The following is a 20,473-nucleotide window of genomic DNA, read 5'->3' as shown; positions in this document are numbered from 1 at the left end:
GAGGTTGGAGACTGGGGTGCAGAAGGATCTTACAGAGAGCAGAGGTTTGAGACTGGGGTGCAGAAGGATCGTCGTTACAGAGAGCAGAGGTTTGAAACTGGGGTGCAGAAGGATCGTCGTTACAGAGAGCAGAGGTTGGAGACTGGGGTGCAGAAGGATCGTCGTTACAGAGAGCAGAGGTTGGAGACTGGGGTGCAGAAGGATCGTCGTTACAGAGAGCAGAGGTTGGAGACTGGGGTGCAGAAGGATCGTCGTTACAGAGAGCAGAGGTTGGAGACTGGGGTGCAGAAGGATCGTCGTTACAGAGAGCAGAGGTTGGAGACTGGGGTGCAGAAGGATCCTTGCAGAGAGCAGAGGTTGGAGACTGGGGTGCAGAAGGATCTTACAGAGAGCAGAGGTTGGAGACTGGGGTGCAGAAGGATTGTTACAGAGAGCAGAGGTTGGAGACTGGGGTGCAGAAGGATCTTACAGAGAGCAGAGGTTGGAGACTGGGGTGCAGAAGGATCTTACAGAGAGCAGAGGTTGGAGACTGGGGTGCAGAGGATCTTACAGAGAGCAGAGGTTGGAGACTGGGGTGCAGAAGGATCTTACAGAGAGCAGAGGTTGGAGACTGAGGTGCAGAAGGATCTTACAGAGAGCAGAGGTTGGAGACTGAGGTGCAGAAGGATCTTACAGAGAGCAGAGGTTGGAGACTGAGGTGCAGAAGGATCTTACAGAGAGCAGAGGTTGGAGACTGAGGTGCAGAAGAATCTTACAGAGAGCAGAGGTTGGAGACTGAGGTGCAGAAGGATCTTACAGAGAGCGAAGGTTGGAGACTGAGGTGCAGAAGGATCTTACAGAGAGCAGAGGTTGGAGTCTGGGGTGCAGAGGATTACTGCTGGGAGCTGGTGAGCCTCCTTCTGGACACCTCCCATTCCCCGCAGTCCATGGGCCCTCTCTCCTCACCCTGCTCTCTGGTGGCTTCGTGAGCACCTGTGACTTCCACAGTCACTGTAAGCCGTGACTCCCAGGCCTATCTCTGGGGGATCCGCCCCCGCTGCCTGCTGGAATCTCCTGGCGGAGAGCTGGCAGGTACCCAGAGCCCAGGCCCAACCTCCCTCCCTCCTCTCCCGAGACGCGCTCCTTCTCATTCCCTTCCTGTTTTGATGAGTGATCCCACTGCCACTCAGCTACCCCACAGACCAGGTGCCCTCTTGTGTCCTCGTCACCTTGGGCTTTAAAGTGCTCCACCCAGGGCTCCTCTTCAGAGCTTTTCCCCAAGCTCCAAATGTCACTTCTTCAGTTACCAGATATTTCCTTTTAATCTTGTTTTGGCACCCAGTTACTCTCCCAGACTGCATGAAGGTATTCCAACCAAAGCACATGGACTGTAGGGACCACTAGGGCTTAGAAATAAGGTGTCCCCACCAAAAGCTCAGGGTCAGCCACAGTAGCAGTGTTCAGAGGTGAAATGATCAGACTGTGAGACACGTGGAGCGTGGGCTGGTGGAGCGTGGGCACGTGGAGCGTGGGCTGGTGGGGCGTGGGCACGTGGAGCGTGGGCGGGTGGAGCGTGGGCACGTGGAGTGTGGGCACGTGGGGCGTGGGCGGGTGGAGCGTGGGCACGTGGAGCGTGGGCACGTGGAGCGTGGGAGGGTGGAGCGTGGGCACGTGGGGCGTGGGCGGGTGGGGCGTGGGCACGTGGGGCGTGGGCACGTGGAGTGTGGGCGGGTGGGGCGTGGGCACGTGGAGTGTGGGCACGTGGAGTGTGGGCGGGTGGGGCGTGGGCACGTGGAGTGTGGGCGGGTGGAGCGTGGGCACGTGGAGTGTGGGCGGGTGGAGCGTGGGCACGTGGAGTGTGGGCACGTGGGGCGTGGGCGGGTGGAGCGTGGGCACGTGGAGCGTGGGCACGTGGAGCGTGGGAGGGTGGAGCGTGGGCACGTGGAGCGTGGGCGGGTGGGGCGTGGGCACGTGGGGCGTGGGCACGTGGAGTGTGGGCGGGTGGGGCGTGGGCACGTGGAGTGTGGGCACGTGGAGTGTGGGCGGGTGGGGCGTGGGCACGTGGAGCGTGGGCGGGTGGAGCGTGGGCACGTGGAGCGGGCGGAGCGTGGGCGGGTGGGGCGTGGGCACGTGGGGCGTGGCCTGGTGGGGCGTGGGCACGTGGAGTGTGGGCACGTGGAGTGTGGGCGGGTGGAGCGTGGGCACGTGGAGCGTGGGCGGGTGGAGCGTGGGCACGTGGAGTGTGGGCACGTGGGGCGTGGCCGGGTGGAGTGTGGGCACGCGGAGTGTGGGCACGTGGGGCGTGGCCGGGTGGAGCGTGGGCACGTGGAGTGTGGGCACGCGGAGTGTGGGCACGTGGGGCGTGGCCGGGTGGAGCGTGGGCACGTGGAGCGTGGGCGGGTGGAGCGTGGACACGTGGAGTGTGGACACGTGGGGCGTGGCCGGGTGGAGTGTGGGCACGCGGAGTGTGGGCGGGTGGGGCGTGGGCGGGTGGAGCGTGGGCACGCGGAGTGTGGGCACGTGGGGCGTGGCCGGGTGGAGTGTGGGCACGCGGAGTGTGGGCACGTGGGGCGTGGCTGGGTGGAGCGTGGGCAGGTGGAGTGTGGCTGGGGACATGCCCTGGGGAACCACATCTTGTCCCCTGCCTACTGTCTCCTCCCGTCCCCTTCCCCCCGCCCAACCTTCTGGCTGCCTTGAGCTAGGGACGCTTCCCCCCCTGTTCCCTTCCACCTCGCGTCCCACCTCATCTCAGGCCGGCAGCAACGGGTCAGCTGGCCCCAGACTGAACCTCCAAGCCAGGAGGCCAGAGTGCATCTCCCCTCCGGGTGGTTCTGGTCAGGCATGTGGTAACCGTGGTAACCGTGCAACCGTGGACTGACCAGGGAGTAGGTTTAGGACTGGACGCTCCTGCCATTCATGGGAGGTTTGCGCATGGACCCACAACCGTTTCCTAAATCCCAGATTCTGTCATTTTCAAAGCTCAAGCCATTTCCTTCCGGATGGCCCTGTTTCCAGCCTGCCCTCACCGAGAATGCGGGCTACTAGTGATTACTGAGACTCTCCAGCCGTCCTGCCCATTAGCACACCAAGCTGGCTCCTAGGCAGCCAGACCCCTGGACCTGCTGCCGCCCACTGAGGAGAGAAGAGCGATTTTCTGAGTACCTTGTTAGAAGACCACTCTCTCATTGTTTTAAAGGAGCACACTCAGAGGGCATGTTTCAGGCAGTCCTTGTCATGTGTCTTTGAGAAATCAGACTCACAGTAATTTTTGTTATTCTCTCCCAGGCTCCAGTAACCACCATTCCACTCCCTACTTCTCTGACATCAACTCTTTAGCTTCCACAAAGAAGTGAAAAACTGCTATTTCTCTCTATGTGTCTGGTTGATTTCACTTAATGTCTCCCATGAGCTAGTTTTAAATAGAAACTGTACAACAAATTCTTTTATGTCAGATTTAAACTTTATTCTGAAGAGATAATCGGAAATGGTCACATATGTTCATGTAGGAAGATGTTCATTAAAATATTTACAGGACTGGAGATGATCTGATGTTTAGCCAAAGGGGAGAGATCAAGTTTGTTTAAGAGAGATGTAAGTTTATTGAGCATCTCAATAGATGCAGAAAAAGAATCTGACAAAATATAGCACCCCTTCCTGTCAAAACAGTAGAAACACTAGGGACAGAAGGAGCACACCTCAACATTGTAAAAGCTATCTCTGCTGAACCCAAGGCCAGCATCATTCTAAGTGGAGAAAAGTTGAAAGCACTCACTCTAAAAACTGGAAGAAGACAGGGTGCCCTCTTTCACCGCTTCTATTCAACTTCATCCTTGAAATTGCCAGAGCCATTGGACAAAAGAAAGAAATTAAAGGGATACAAATAGGTAGAGAAGAATTCAAACTCTCACTCTTTGCTGAGAGGATCATGTCATCTTCTTAAATTTTTTATTAGAGCATAATAGTTACACATAGAAGCTGGGTTGATTTTGAAAAGATCCTCTGTGATTTAAAGGTCTGATTTACCCCATTCAGTCCCCGTCCCCCCTCTCCCTCCCCTCCCCTCCCCCATTCTCCTTTCTCTGCTGATCTTTCTTTGGGTCATTTATCTGTTAATTTCTGACTGGTGCTTTCTACATTTACACACAGGTGCGGTTCCCTGTGTAAACTTCTATGTGCACATAACATGATCTGCGTGAACCTTTCACATTTCCTCCCATCCCAAACCTTTCCCCCCCTCTCAGTCTCCTTCTACTCCACTGATCTTCCCTGTATTCTTAGGATAGCCAACCCAACCCACCTCCTCACCTTCCCTCTGTTTTGCTCTAGCCCTGATAATGTCATCATCGTACAGGAATAGTCAACTTGTGCCTTTCCAAACACAGACATCAAGATTGATGTAAAATGAGAAAAACTCTACATTGGAAAACACTGAAGGCAGCACCGACTGCTTCTGCAGATGATGACTCTGCTTTGTAAATTTTTTTCTTAATTTTTTGCAATGAAAATATACTTCTCCAAAAATCCTATGCTTACATAAAAGGACAACAGGAGACAGAGATTACTGAGACAGTGAGAGATGACTTCACACCATTATGAGGTCTAACGGCTTTCTGTTGGCTTCTCGCAATTCTCTGGTTACTCCCACCCACTATCACCCCTGCAAATGTGTGCGGTTCCGTGGGTCTGATTCCCTGAGACCAGTCCCACAGGTTATCAATCTCCAGGCTGCTTTTCATTCAATATTATTTGCCATGTTGCCGCAGATTAACAAGCCCATTTGGGGTGCTCTCAGTCCATTCTCATCATGTTTCTTTTTCTCTGTTTTGTAGCTATGACACCATTGGAAATGAGCAATCAAACATTTGTCACTGAATTCATTTTCTTGGGATTTTCCAACCACTCCGACCTACAGGGCTTGTTCTTCCTGGTCTTTCTGGTCATTTACCTGACCACTCTCCTGGGAAACATGCTCATAATCATGGCCACCAGGGTCAGTCCTGCTCTCCACACTCCAATGTACTTTTTCCTCAGCAATTTGAGCTTCTTGGACATCTGCTACACATCCACCACCATCCCAGTACTGCTGGTGAACTTCTTCCGGGAGAAGAAGACCATTTCCTATGAGGGCTGCCTTTCCCAGATCTTCTTCTTTGTGACAAGTGCTGGCACAGAAGGCGTCTTACTGGCTGCCATGGCTTATGACCGCTATGTGGCCATTTGCCGTCCTCTTCAGTACCCCGTCCTCATGAGGGTGAAGGTCTGTGTTGGTCTGGTGACTGGGTCCTGGCTGTGTGGGCTGGTGAATTCGGTCACACACACGGTGCTGGCCACCACACTCACTCTGTGTGGGCCCCACCAGATCAGCCACTTTCTCTGTGACATCCCATTGCTCCTGAAGCTCTCCTGCTCAGACACCTCTGTCAACGAGTCTGTGCTCCACGTGGCCAGTGCCACCATTGGCCTGAGCCCCTGCCTCTTCACTGCAGGCTCCTACACACTCATCATCGCGGCCATCCTCAGGATTCCCTCTGCCCAGGGCAGGAGGAAGGCCTTCTCCACCTGTGCGTCCCACCTCACTGTGGTGGTGCTCTTCTATGGAACAGCCAACTTCAACTATGACAGGCCCAGAGAAGGCTACTCCCTGGACACGGGCATCCTGGTCTCTGTGCTCTTCTGTGTGGTGACCCCCATGTTGAACCCCATCATTTACAGCCTGAGAAACAAGGAGGTCCAGAGTGCCCTGAGGAAGCTGGCTGGGAGACAGATTGCATAGTGAGATTAGAACTGGATGATGGTTTTCATTCTAGGAAATGTCTTAGTTGTAGAAATATGTGAACTCTTCAGCAGCAACTATGACAGCGCTCTCTCCGTATACAGTGTCCCATGACCACTGTGGTGCCCCTCCCATCAGGGGAAACACACCGTGCTAAGTATGTGACACATTGTGACCCCACCTGGGTTCTCTAACCCACAGGTATTTCAGAATATTTTTATTACTTTTTTCTCCAGAAAAAGCCTATACCCAAAGCAGTCCCTCTCCTCTACCCCCAATATTGCAGCTCTAGCCGACACTAGTGAATGTGAAGTGCTTATGTGAAATCTGAGTTTGACTTGCATTTTCCTAATGGATCATGATTCTAAGTTCTTAAATAAACACCATTTCTGTGTTTCTCCTTCACATCTGGAAAGACCCATGTGTTCACTCGAGTTTCCATGGATATTTCTAATGAAGTAATACCATATATGCCTTTTGGATCTGACTCCTTTCACTTAGGATGTTTGCAACTTTCACTCATATTGTAGCTTGTATTAGTATTTTATTTTATTCCTCCTTATTGTGAATGATTTCCATCTTATGAAAATGCCACATTTCTTTGTTCATTTCCCACTGGATAGTAATTTTTTCTTTGTGTCTGTGTGTGTGTCGTCCTGGAGATTGAACCCGGTGCCTCCTGCACACTAGACGATGTTCTACCACTAAGCTACAGCCCAGCCCTTTTTAAAATTTTGTTTTGAGACAGGGTCTCGCCAGGTTGCCCAGGTTGTCCCTAAATTTGTGATCCTCCTGCCTCAGCTTCCTGAGTAGCTAGATTACAGACCTGCCTGGTCATTTTCACTTTTTGACTAATATGAATAAGATTCGTGTATATAATATGAACATTATATATAATATGAACATTCATATACAAATTATTGGTGGACAACTTTCTTATTTATCTTGAGTTTGTAAGTAGGAGTGGAAGAGGTGGGTCATTAACTCTATATTTAACTTTCTGAAGAAGTTCCAGATCATTTTCAAAGCAGTAGAACCAGCTTACATTATTATTAAGAGTGGTAAATAAAGCTTCTAACCTCCTCACTCCCTTACCAACACATCATATCAGTCCCTTTATTGTGACCTCCCTGGTATGTGTGAAGTGCTTGATCAGATGTGCTTTAGCTTTGCGTTTCCCTGATGGCTAATCATTCTAAGATCTTTTAGGAGTACTGTTAATGTGTTTCTCCTAAGCATGAGGGAAAACCCCATGTTATTAAGGGAAATTTTAAGGTTTAGAGACTTACCTGTTTATCTAATATTTTTATTTTTATTTTTGTGCAGTAAAGTACGACAAGACTTCCAAGCTTGTTGTCTTCTCTCCATCTGTGTCCTAAAGAGCTGTTTGATGACTCTTTTTTTCCCTACTTTTAAACTCCATAGCAAACAGTGTCTTCACCAGGTCATGAGCAACGGCAGGATCATAAAATTAAGGGGCACGAAGTCATACAGGTTTTGGTAGGAAATCAGCCCTTAGCAGGAGTGGATTAGCTGAAGATAGTGGGGATGCTTTTAATATTGTGGCATCTGATATCTGTCCATCTGGCAAAGTACGTAACATGAAGGAAAAACTTCGTATGCAGCGAAATCCATCCCAATAAGTATACACCCACCCTGACCCCTTCTCTCCCCAGTGGGAAGGGAAGGCCGTCTTGAGGTTTCAGCCACCCACAACTTCTTAGCAGAAATCTCACTCTGGACTTCGCTCACCCACATCCCAGAAGAGAGAGGAAGCTGATCTTCTCGCTGCAGGCTGGGAACAGGTGATTGCCGAGACATTAATGAATCCAACAGAGAATTAACTGCTCTCCATTGTTGCAGTTGAACTCAAGCCGTTGCCCTTGAGTTGTGTTTGCACACTGAGGAGTCCCAGAGCAGCTGCAGAGAGAAAGGCTCCATGCATATTCCCAACAGGTCGGCCCACAGACCTCTAAAAATGTCCATCACAGGAAAATGAATTGTGAGAGATCAAAGAGGGTTTTGACTCCTTCCTGAGGCCACAGATATGTGACAGGCAGCTCTCGGAATAACAGGTCCGTTTTGTGGTGAATGGAGACCAACAGCCAGTTTTACCAAGAGCATTCTTTGCAGCCCAGGTGCTAGTATGGAGAGCAGCAAGGGCCACACCAAAACCAGAAATCTAAGACTCTCTGTGAGAGTTGCTGGTAAGTAGTTTATTTTCCATCACGATTTTCAAAAACACTATCCCAGAATCAGGATATATCTACTCCTTAAAAACATATTACAGAATATTGTACATATTTTCATTACCATTTTGATGGCATTTATGTAATGACCTATTGAAACACCTTTTCTATGTGTGTCTAAGTTTCCACAATACTACTTGTAGTGCCAGAGTAGAAATGACTTCAGAGGTTATCACAAAACCTGAGGGATTTAGCATGATCAAACTCCCTAGGCTTGATGCCTCCGGTACTGGAAGAAAATCCAAAACAAAACCAGAAACCCTGGGATGCCTAAATTCCTTAAGTGAGATGATGTGAGTGGAAAAATTATTTATGGTAAACAATAGATAATGCTAAGTGTTAATCCTCTGCTTTTGATGAGCAGGACAAAAAGGAATAATTTTTAGGGAGAAAGTATAGGGACACATTTCCATTATGATACAATATAGTATAACAATAGACCTACACAAAATATCTGTTTAAATAAAAATCATTAATGTAGAAGAACTTATGTTTAGAAACGTATTCATTCACTACTAGGGGTTTTCATCTTTATCTTACAACACATGGATGCTTGGGGAGGGGTGTTGCAAGCAATTTATTAACTGTAATAAAGCCCTGAAGCTTGTGAGTAATTTATTTCATACACAACACCCCCCTACACTTCAGAAATATCATATTTGGGGGTTACTCATAAGTGACTTCATTCTCGGTCACCTGACTTTGAGATGACTGATTGGGAAAGAAAGAAGCAGAGCTGCTTGTCCTGTGGGAACTGAGCTGATGGTGTCCATAACGGGTTCTTTTAGGAGAGAGGAGACACTGAGTTCCTCAGAAGCCGCTGGGCTATGCTGCCTCACTTACGCCCACAGAGGCTGTTATTTTTCTCAGCAAGATATCTGCACCAGAACCACTGAACAGGAATGTCCTCCCGCCTCTGTCAAGTCCCTGTTTAGATCCTTTAGGGCCCACACAGTGCCGTCTTTAGAGAATCTTTTGAGACCTCTGCTCCATAGATGCACTTGACAGCCTTCTTCATTCATCAGACCTTTATTGAGTGCACATTTACACAAGGTGTTGCCCTAGTGTTTAGAACACAATTGAGAGGCCCGACGAGGACCTGGAGGAGCTCATATTCAAGATGGAATGAGGGGCTTTGACAAGTATTAAGTGCTCCATTCCCAGAGCTGCCCAAGGAAACACTAAGGGAAAATGATGATGATTTGTAGATCACATAGAATTGTTACCAAGTTTCCTGCACATATTGCAGTTCATCTTCCCATTAGATTGTAAGTCTGTTGAAGGCATCAGATCTTATTCCCTTTGGTTTTCTTAGTGGGTCTGGCATAGGACTATATTAGACCCTGTATAGGAACAAAATTGGTTTGAATTGAAACTAACCACTACCAAGAAAAGAATGTTTAAAATGCTAAATGGAAAAGAGAATTTCATATTTTGAAGAATTTTATAACTAGAAGGCTCTTACATATCATAAGAGGTAATAATTTGTCTTCCTTTTCCCCTAAAAGGAAGATAAAAAGAACTGAAAGAGCTGGCACAGTGGTGCAGGCCTGTAACCCAGCGGCTCAGGAGGCTGAGGCAGGAGGATGGCTAGTTCAAAGCCAGCCTCAGCAAAAGCAAGGCACCAAGCAACTCAGTGAGACCTGTCTCTAAATAAAATACAAAATAGGGCTGTGGATGTGGCTCAGTGGCCAAGTGCCCCTGAGATCAGTCTCTGGTAACTGCCCCCTCCCCCCCAAAAAAAAAACCAGAACTGAAAGAAATGTTAAATGCCGAATTAAGTGCTGAATTTCCAAGACAAGAGGGAGGCTTTTTCCTGGTGAATTTGTAAAGAAAAGATTTTAAACCTACCAGTCAGGGGTAGGGCATCCCTGCACGTTAGGTGAAACAGTCCAGCCTCCCCCAAAGTGTGTCCTTGGACCAGCATCACTGGGAACACTGGGAACGCACGGACTGAGGCCAGCTGTTCTGCACAGTGACCTCTGACCTTTCCCTCGGCTCCAAGCACCCACGGCATAGGGCCACAGGGAAGGATGCGAGGACAACTCTGGGCCAGGCCGGATAGCTCATAGATCTCACAGTGATACATGCACATTGCCACAAGCACCCGAGATCATTCAGATATTTTTTCTGAATAAATTGACCTTGTAGTGTGTGTGTGTGTGTGTGTGTGTGTGTGTGTGTGTGTGTGTGGTTTTAAGCAATTTACTGGGCAACGTGAAAAATTGGATTTAAAAGTTTTAACCATTGCTTGTGTTATTGAGATCAAATGGGAACCGTTGTTTCCCTGATGTGCATAAGGGTTCTCACGATCACACCTGATGTGCATAAGGGTTCTCACTATCACACCTAATGTGCATAAGGGTTCTCACGATCACACCGTTCTTCCTAGTTTTGGTCATGCACATTTTTTTTTCCTTTGAGGAAATGAATCCCTAAGGTTAGTCAGCAAAACATTTCATTTATTGCCAGAGCAAAAAAAAAAAAAATTCTTCTTTTAAGACTCTAGGCTTATTTATTTTAGTTTGTTTATATTTAGATTTTAAAATTAGTTGTGCTTAACTGAAGCACCGACTTTCTATTGAAATTTAAATACTTTAAGCTTCTTAAGGCCCTGAGATTTGGAATTTTTAATGAAAGCTGTGTTGGCCTATTAATCATGTGCAATGAATTATTAGAACCAAAGACAAGAATGTCTGGGCATTGAAGATAATAAGACAGTTTACTAATATATGGTATTATCATCAGGTAACAAAGTATCACTACAAATAATAGTTATTACATGATAAATTTTCTGAGTCAATTCCTTTTTTTTGTTTCTTAAATCATAATTGTTAACACATATTAATTGTACAAATTAATGTACATTGTGCAAATTAAAGGGATTCACTGATGTTTCCCTACTTGCATTAATATATTGTGCATCAATTTCAATTCTTTTTTTCTGTGAAATGGGGATAATAGGTTATCTTATAGGTTGTTGTGTAAAACAAATAAGTTAATGCATGTAAAAGTCTTATAGGCATTTAATAAGTGTTAGGTATTTTCATCTAATGTGTGTCTCTATTCATTACTCAATTTGAAAAATCCTTATTGGATTCAGGTATGTAAAAATTTATCTTTTCAAAGAAATTCACTGATTTTGATAGAATGGGTTATACAAAATTCAATCTAATTTTTAAAGAAAACATACCACTTTTAAACTACATTAAACAAGATTTTTAAAGTCAGGCATTTATGTGTATTGAAGCAATCTAAGAAGACTCACACTCAAATTATTTTTCTATGAAATATGCCATAGATGATTATGGTGATCACGGTTATTATTATGGCAGAGCAGAGGGTTTACTATTAAGTTGATCTAATTCCTATGCTGCATCATATAAATTCTAAGGAGCAAGTACATATTGTGTCACAAAGTGTCATGCATGAGTCATGATTGTTAATAATGGGTTCTGATGGTGACCAAGATGATGATTCAAACAGCACAATGGATAAGGAAAATGGTCTGGGTGTCACCCTTCACCCTACCCCACACCCCTGACCTACAAGAAATTAGCCAGTAAAACCAAGGACAAACTTATATGTAGATAAAATTATATAGACATATATTGGGAGATTTTTTTAATGCCCCATGAAATTGTCCCTCCTGAACTGACCTTTATATTTAAGACCTTTACAATAGCAGTATGTACAACTTCAGAGATTGTATTTTTTAAATCCCTGAACATTTACGTTCAGTTTTCCAGTTTACACATCCACAGACCATGTGCCAATTTCCCATAGTAAAATCTCCTGGAACTGCCTTCTATGTGGAATTTTATTTCTTTTTCTGAAAACATCTAGATATCTACCTATAAAAGAGATTGTCATATTGATCTTTTTGATACGGGGAGTTAAAAGAAAGTACATGTCACTGATTTCTAAATGACTTGAAGTTCACCCAGGTAGTTGATAGAGAAAACAGAGAACATAGGAAATGTCAAGTACATGTAGCTTCCAGCTCCATTTCAAAGTTGATTTACTGTAAATCAACGCTAATAAGGTAACCTCTTGTTTAGGGAGATTATTTAGAGAAAGTGATACCTACAACTGACCTAGATAGTGTGGTGTTTTTAGTCATTTCTGGGTAAACTTTTACTACAATTTTCGTGAACAACAAGTATCACAAGAATCCCTACTTTCTCTATCTCCTTCTCTACTTTCTCTATTCTCCTGGGGGATTTCGTATTCACCCTTTGCTGTAACAGTTGCCTTCAAGACAATGACTCCCAAATCCACACCTGCAGTTCTAGCTGTCTCTGAAGGGCATTTCCACGTGATTATCCCACAGACACTTCACATTCAACATTACTCAAATCGAATCCACCAAAGCCTCCTCTACATCTGCTATTCCTCACATATTTCCTGTTTTCCTGAGTGATCCCACCAGCTAGCCAGCCTGCCCTAACTGATTTGTTGTCTTTACCGTGTGCTCCTCAATTAGGACTTGAAAGTTCTCCATCTCCTTCTCCATGAGGGCTTCAGAGATTTTCTCCCACCTTCAACACAGCACGTCTTCAGGTAGAGACCACTTCATTTTGATCTTGTTTTAGCACTTCATTTTGATCTTGTTTTAGCACTACACAGGTATGTCTAAAACCTGGGCACCAGAGGTAGAAAGGACTCCTGGTTTCACAGTTATCGACCCTGCTCCTTGGACTCGCACGCACAATTCCATGAGTGGGTCTATCTGCGTGTTCTAGACCTAGAGATTTCCAGCTTCTCAAAGCTGATGATTTTCTAAAACCCAGGCTATCTCCCTCCAGATGCCCCTGTTCTCATTCTGCGCTCACCTGAAAGAGATTCATGGTCCCCTGTTGTTGATACTCTGCAATCATTGATGTCCACGCTCACACCCAAGCCTGGCTTCCAGAGACACACCTGGCTCTCTGGTGGCCAACGGCAGGCTGAGGGTGGACGTTTTCCGAGGTTTCTATGGCCGAGTGCCTTGTCTAGAAAGCAAGCCTGACACAGCTCCACAGAGCCTAGTCCCGTGCCCCGGGGGCTGATACCCGCCACCTCCCCTGAAGTAGCAGGCTCCTCAGAATGACCCAGGGCTCGGCAGCATCCGCTGGTACTATCCCACCAGCCCCTTGAAGCCTAGCCGGAATCTCCATCTCTATGGAAATGGGCTCCCTCCTCCCCCCCAGTGTGATGCAGCTCTCAGAGAAGCTCAGTGGTGAGGGTCTTTCCTCTGATAGCAATCAGGATAACCAGGTGTTCTGAGCTTGCTGAGCCTCAGATGGCAGATTCCTGCTATATTCCTTGAGATTTCTGCCGTCAATGTTGCCCGAGATGCCAACTTGCCATCCCACTAACTATAAGACAGTGTTCTCAGTCAAGACCCATCCCACAACCAATAACACACACACACACACACACACACACACACACACACACACACACGCCCATCCATCCGTCATGGTGAGCAAGGCTTTGTATCTGTGATCCAGACCCCATGCACCCACCAATCACATTCACTCCTTCAAATAGATGGTAATCAGGAAACAACTGATATCACTTGTAAAATGTGATATGTTCTGGACTATAACTGTGGTAAAAAAGAAGTAGAGAAATGCAAAAAATTGGGAGAAAATACTTAACCTCTTAGAGACCTAAAAAAATATTTAGATGTGGTTCCAACCAATCCTGAGTTAAAAATCATTTTGAAAAAATGCTTTCACCTCTATTTATTAATTTATTTACTTACTTACTTACTGCAGTACTGGGGATGAAACCCAGTGGCACTCTACCACTAAGCTATATCCCCAGCCCTTTCAATTATTTTTTTTTGGGGGGGGGGCCTTGCAGAGTTGCAAATTTATGATCCTCCTGCCTTAGTCTCCCAAGTACGTGGGATTATAGGCATGTACCCCTCTTCCCCATTATTTACCTATTTTTAAAATAAGGCTATTTTTAAAAATTGAACTATAATTTGTACTCAAAGAATGCACAGATCTTAAGTGTTCAGGTTTATATTTTTTTACATACATATGAACTACCAAAAATCAGGATATAGAACATTTCCATCACTTTAGAAAATTCCTTCATGCTTCAACTGATATCACCCCTAAGCTCCAAAAAAAAAAAAAAAAAAAGACCCACCATTATTACTTGACCATTATAGTTGTTTTGCTAATTTTTGAACTTTATTTAAAGGAAACATACAATATATATTTTGTATCTGGCTTCTTTCACCCAGAAAATTTTTTTTAGATTTGTCAATGTTATTAATGTTCCAGTATTTGTGTTTCTAAAGTAACTGAATTATTCCACTGCATGATACACCGTGATTTGTCTTCTGTTCTTCTGCTGAAGGCATAATATTTGTTTGAGTTATTATGAATTTTTACACAAGAATTTTTGTGAACTGTGCATTCATTTCCTCAGAAATATGCTAGGAATGGGATTGTTTTGAATAGAATAACTATATATTTAACTTAATTAGAAATTGCTAAATAGTTTTCAAAAGTAAATGTATAGACTTCAAATTTCACCTTGAGTATCTATCAAAACAGCTAGAAAGCATATTGTTTTCATCATTATAATAACCAAAAAGAGCAGAAGAAAATGCAAATTAATGACTTTCCTTGACATTAGTAGGGATTAAGATTATAAGGCAAACAACTAACCGAAGTCTGGGGGGAGATAAGCAACCAAAATAATCCAGGCATTTCTTTTTAACTATGGCAGAACTCACTAGATACACAGGAGTTTATTTATAAAAAAGACTCAAATAAAAAATGGTTAATGAATTGCTAAAGACTAAGCATAGACTGGTATAAGAGCATAAAGACCCAGAGGGCTATAGACATAAGATGTTTGTATTTTCTCTTTTTCTCCATGGATTCCACCAAATGCTCCCAGGAAGATAGGGAAGTATTCTGAGAAAGTGTCTTTAACGGAATCATTTCTTGGATAGGTGGAGGGACAAAGAGCAGCAACAGCAGCCAAAACTCCTCCCAGACCCATTTCCTGATTTTTTGCATAGAACAAAAGCTGTAATCTTCAGGGGCAAGAGCAACAGAAACTGTTACATTAGGACACTCAACGGAAAACCTTTGCAGCTGTGGAAAGGAACAGGCCAAAATGTCTAACGTTGGGAGGAGTAAGAACCGTGCTAGGCTCAGCCTTATAGGTAGAAAGTGGGTCACTGTGAAGGCCATATCCCTGTGACTGAGTTCACAGTACCTAAGGCAGGGCTTCCTGGAAACATCAGAAATCCCTTCTCTGTTTCCCACTAGTCCACTCACATGCATTGACTGAAAATAGCAGTAGAATACAGCTGAGAATTCTTCAAGAAATAGATTATCTCTGGAGAACAGCGAAAATAGAATACACAAAGGCAAGCAGGGAACAATATTAACAAACTGAACTCAGCCATGTAGAATAAGGACAATACATTACAGTCAATTGAGATCAAGCCCAGAATGCAAGGCTGGTTCAATATTCAAAAATTCAATCAACCTAATTTCCATAGTAACAGACTAAATAAGAAAAAATATATATCATCTCAATAGATGCAGAGAAAATAAGAAAATTCAATGTTTATTTATGATAAAAACTCTAACTAAATGAAACTAGGTGTAAAGTCCAGTGGTAGAGTGCATGCTTAGTATGCATAAGGCTCTGAATTCAAAACCCAGCACACATACACCAAAAAAAAAAAAAAAAAAAACTACTAGTAAAAAATGGATAGAGATTTTCTAACTTGATAAAAGGCATTGAGTAAATGTAATGTGCCAGACACATAGCTTATATTATCTCAAAACTTTTTTCAGCAGTTGTGAAATAGACATCATTAATATCCTAAACAATGAACAAACTGAGGAATAGAGACCAGCTGACTTTTGTACTATCAGCATCTACTAAACAACAGATGGATTTCAATCCACATCTATCTGGACCAAGAGCCTACTGTTTTACTATAATATTTTTCATTTAAGACTGAAAAAGAAACAGAAATTTTAGTTCAAAACAATGGATCACAGATTAGCATGAGTAACATGATAGAAAATTAGTAATTGTATCAATCATTTTTTCAGGAAATGTAAGGTTTGGTGGGGTAAATCTTATACTACAAAAGAAGAAAAATACCTAAGTATATATCATTGGCCAAAATTTCTTGTATCTTATAAAACTTAAAAAAATAAAAGTTTCTACTGAAAAAATTAGATCAATGTATTTAAAAGCAGGCTGACTTAAAATTATATTTTTAAGAAATAATCAGAGATGATCACAGATACATATGTATGAAAGCTTCTATTCCAATATTTATGATAGTAAATGGAATGGAAGGCTTCTAAGTTCAATAAAAAGGCAGATGTTAAATTTATTTCATGTTAGGGAATTAAGATTACAAGGCAAACAACTAAATAGAGTACAACAATCTTGGGAAATTTTGCTTCAGATATTTTAAAGATAGATAGAGGTAGAATGGAATGCATGCAAAGAGAGCTTTGATTTTGTGACCTGTTCTGTTCTTCTGTATAACTTTCTGCATTTTCTTCATTTTTCGCAATGAAAACTTATTACTTGAAATAACATACATACAAAAAAAATTCATCACAGTGAAGCAATGTGTGAGGAGGGAGATACTGCAGATTCAGTGAGACACAGGGTTGATAGCTGGTTGTGTATTTTGACCAAGTCTCCATTTATTCTTACAAAACAGCACCCATGCAAAAGTCTGTGAGAAGTCATGCTCTCTCTAAAGTCACTCCTAGGCATCTCTTTCCACAGTCCAGGCATCTCTGTATACAATATTATTTGCCATGTTGCCGCAGATTAGCAAGCCCATTTGGGGTGCTCTCAGTCCATTCTCATCATGTTTCTTTTTCTCTGTTTTGTAGCTATGACACCATTGGAAATGAGCAATCAAACATTTGTCACTGAATTCATCTTCTTGGGATTTTCCAACCACTCCGACCTACAGGGCTTGTTCTTCCTGGTCTTTCTGGTCATTTACCTGACCACTCTCCTGGGGAACATGCTCATAATCATGGCCACCAGGGTCAGTCCTGCTCTCCACACTCCAATGTACTTTTTCCTCAGCAATTTGAGCTTCTTGGACATCTGCTACACATCCACCACCATCCCAGTACTGCTGGTGAACTTCTTCAGGGAGAAGAAGACCATTTCCTATGAGGGCTGCCTTTCCCAGATCTTCTTCTTTGTGACAAGTGCCGGCACAGAAGGCGTCTTACTGGCTGCCATGGCTTATGACCGCTCTGTGGCCATTTGCCGTCCTCTTCAGTACCCCGTCCTCATGAGGGTGAAGGTCTGTGTTGGTCTGGTGACTGGGTCCTGGCTGTGTGGGCTGGTGAATTCGGTCACACACACGGTGCTGGCCACCACACTCACTCTGTGTGGGCCCCACCAGATCAGCCACTTTCTCTGTGACATCCCATTGCTCCTGAAGCTCTCCTGCTCAGACACCTCTGTCAACGAGTCTGTGCTCCACGTGGCCAGTGCCACCATTGGCCTGAGCCCCTGCCTCTTCACTGCAGGCTCCTACACACTCATCATCGCGGCCATCCTCAGGATTCCCTCTGCCCAGGGCAGGAGGAAGGCCTTCTCCACCTGTGTGTCCCACCTCACTGTGGTGGTGCTCTTCTATGGAACAGCCAACTTCAACTATGACAGGCCCAGAGAAGGCTACTCCCTGGACACGGACATCCTGGTCTCTGTGCTCTTCTGTGTGGTGACCCCCATGTTGAACCCCATCATTTACAGCCTGAGAAACAAGGAGGTCCAGAGTGCCCTGAGGAAGCTGGCTGGAGGGTGTGCAACCCCTTGCACGATCAAAGTCTAGACCATCTTCAAACTGGAGTATACAGTCATCTGAAAAAAGATACCCCCAAGGGACTTGTATGCACCTGGTTGGAGAGTCTGTATCTGGAGCTTCAACTCCAACTCCCACTTTTAAAATCTCTGAGACTCCTTTCTCTCCTCCCTTTTCACAAGCACCCTTCTCCCACTTGCAGGTCCAAGTGTGTCGGATACCATCTCAGCACCATCTCTGAGCTTCTGTGTTCTCCCCACACCAGAGGGACAGAAAGTACGAGAACCTCGTTTCCCACACTCCCCTGCCTGCAGGCCTCCATTTCAGGAGGCTCTGTCAAGATCAGCCAAACTCTAGGTAGAGAGGAAGAAAGGAAAGGAAGAAAGTGGGTTCTTCTGGACCCCCATAGCGCAGCAGCAAACCAGCCCTGCAGTGGCAGGAGCTAATCTCCTGGGTGCCAGGAGCTGTGTGCAGGCTCCTACGACAGCTGTTCCTGAATGTGGGTCACAGTGGCGTGGAACGAGCGTCTCTTTACAGGGAAGTTAGGGTTTCCATATATGGGGTGGTGTCACCTGCCCTGTTTTCCTTTTTTCTTCCAGATCTCCCAACCATTTTATAACTTTTTTCTGTGTCAACTTCCTCTACCCTGAGACATCAAGAGTCGTTTTTCATTTCTACCTGACCCCGGTTGCACTCACCGCAGTAGTGGTTCACATCAGTGGTGGTTCTAGATAACAGACCCTCAGGTAGGTTAGATGTCTGACCTGATGGAATTGAATATGTTGATGAGGTCACAGCCAATGGGAAATGGGACCTGATAATTCCTGGTGTGCAATAACACAACAGATATTTTAAGTTATCGTTGCCTGAAATCAAATGTCTATGGAAAACCGAGCTTTGGAATAACACCATAGACCTTTAGGGTGGGAATGAACATTACAACATGACTTCAGACTGCTGTTACTGACTGGAGTGGGAGACTTACAGAAAGAAAACGATAGGTTCAAGTCAGGTTCAGATCATCAGAAATATTTTCTCTCTTGAAACTGATAAAGGTTAATATCAGAATGAAACATCCAATTCTCTGAATTGCAGAATTACAAAGAAAATTATAAATCCACAATTTCTCCAGGTCTCTCTTCTGTCAATTAGGACGTTAATGGGGGAATGACTGAGACCCTGTTAATTAGAATGGCAAAATGCCAGTGGAATCAGACAAATCTCAGAGCCTTGAACCCTGAAATCTCCATGAACCCTCCTTGCTGTCAGAAGCTGCCCCTCCTCCCCCAGGGAGACTAGCTTTCCCTAAATTGAAGACCCTATGGTGACTCTACCTGGGCAATTGTCTTTAAGATGCTCACCCATCATCCCGCATTGTCACCGGACTCTTAATCGGGGTCTGACCCTAGAATGTCCCAGGTAATAGTATGAAATATAGCCCAGGAGAGTATAAGGGTCGCACCAGAATAAAGTGTAAAGATGCTACTGTATCTTGTTAATAGAAGCCTTAAGAATACGGATCTGGTTGAGTCTGCTAGACCAAAGACGTCAGGACACATTGCTGGATCATCTTGAATGCAGTCACAGGGACGTAATCACCAGAAATGTGAGGGCCAAGGATTTTCCTGAGCCGCGGGGAGTGGCTATTAGACTCTCTTTGGTTGACGGACTGAAACCTGGACTCAGTGTTTGCATAAGTTCAACGACCCATATGGTCCTGGAATACTGGAAAGGATGGTGATCAGAAATAAATAAGGTGTTGGAAGGCGTGTTATGTGACCCCTTCCCTAGCCTCACAACGGGATCTTGAGGAGGGCCTGGAGCACTGACCTTCGCCAAGGCCTCGTGGACAAGCGTTCCGAAGGGAGCACCAGACCCTTGTGAAACCCGCAGCCGCTATCCTCTGCAGCCTGGGAAGGCATTGACAGATGGCATCGTTGAAATGGGCTCCCTGATTTCAGTGGGCATAACGGGACCCTGAAGCAGAAGAGGTCGTGTGGTGAAGCAGCGATCAGAACACTTGAATCTGTAGAGATCTTTGACAGCGGTAAATGATCCTGGTATTTACAGATGGGAAAAAATGGGCACCTCCTAGAATAGTGCCTCTTCCATGTAATGTGACTCTTCTTTTCACACTTCATTGGTGCATTGTGGAGGTCCATAATGGTGGGATTTGCTGACACATATTTGAACACGCACACAGAATAACAGTGAAATTTGGCCAATATCATCCCAATGTTTCCCTTTTCCTCACCTCCTCCCCTGGTGCCTTGACTCTACTGATCTCCCTTCAACTTTCATGGGGAGACTCCCTCCCCCACTTTCCCTCCTTCTTCCCCTCTAGCTCTAACAGAGGAAAACCATACGGCCCTTAACTTTCTGAGTTGCTTATTTCAGTTCATGTTCTCAAGATCCATCCATCTTCCAGCATGACATAATTTCGTTCTTCTTTATGGCTGAATGAAATTCCAGTGTGCATATACCAGATGTTCTTTATCCATTCGTCCACTGATGTCACCTCGGCTGGTTCATGGGCAGTGTGTGTCATTATAGTACGATGACTTGGATCCGCTGGGAGAAATACCAAGCAGAGGTAGAGCTGGGCCGCAGGGTGGTCCATGGCTACTCCTGAGGAGCCTCCACACT

The 20,473-nt window shown here is 45.0% G+C and overlaps 2 protein-coding genes across 2 annotated transcripts; both read left to right on the top strand.

The window, feature by feature from the left end:
• The first annotated feature begins 4,810 nt into the window (after positions 1 to 4,810).
• Positions 4,811 to 5,752, top strand: LOC139707429 (olfactory receptor 5V1-like). Its single transcript, XM_071618670.1, has one exon. It carries the CDS (start codon positions 4,811 to 4,813, stop codon positions 5,750 to 5,752), a length of 942 nt encoding a protein of 313 aa, XP_071474771.1.
• Positions 5,753 to 16,897: 11,145 nt separating this feature from the next.
• On the top strand, positions 16,898 to 17,857 carry LOC114082618 (olfactory receptor 5V1-like). The gene has a single exon (XM_027923768.2). The coding sequence runs from the start codon at positions 16,898 to 16,900 to the stop codon at positions 17,855 to 17,857; it is 960 nt and encodes a 319-aa protein (XP_027779569.2).
• The last annotated feature ends 2,616 nt before the right edge of the window (positions 17,858 to 20,473 follow it).

This window comes from Marmota flaviventris, chromosome 10, assembly GCF_047511675.1.
Source record: "Marmota flaviventris isolate mMarFla1 chromosome 10, mMarFla1.hap1, whole genome shotgun sequence".
In the NCBI taxonomy this organism is placed as follows: domain Eukaryota; kingdom Metazoa; phylum Chordata; class Mammalia; order Rodentia; family Sciuridae; genus Marmota; species Marmota flaviventris.
This window is presented reverse-complemented; position numbering and strand designations above follow the sequence as displayed.

What these genes read in the sequence shown, in the direction of transcription:
- LOC114082618 (XM_027923768.2), top strand. Translation starts at nt 16,898, where the DNA reads ATGACACCATTGGAAATGAGCAATCAAACATTTGTCACTGAATTCATC.
- LOC139707429 (XM_071618670.1), top strand. Translation starts at nt 4,811, where the DNA reads ATGACACCATTGGAAATGAGCAATCAAACATTTGTCACTGAATTCATT.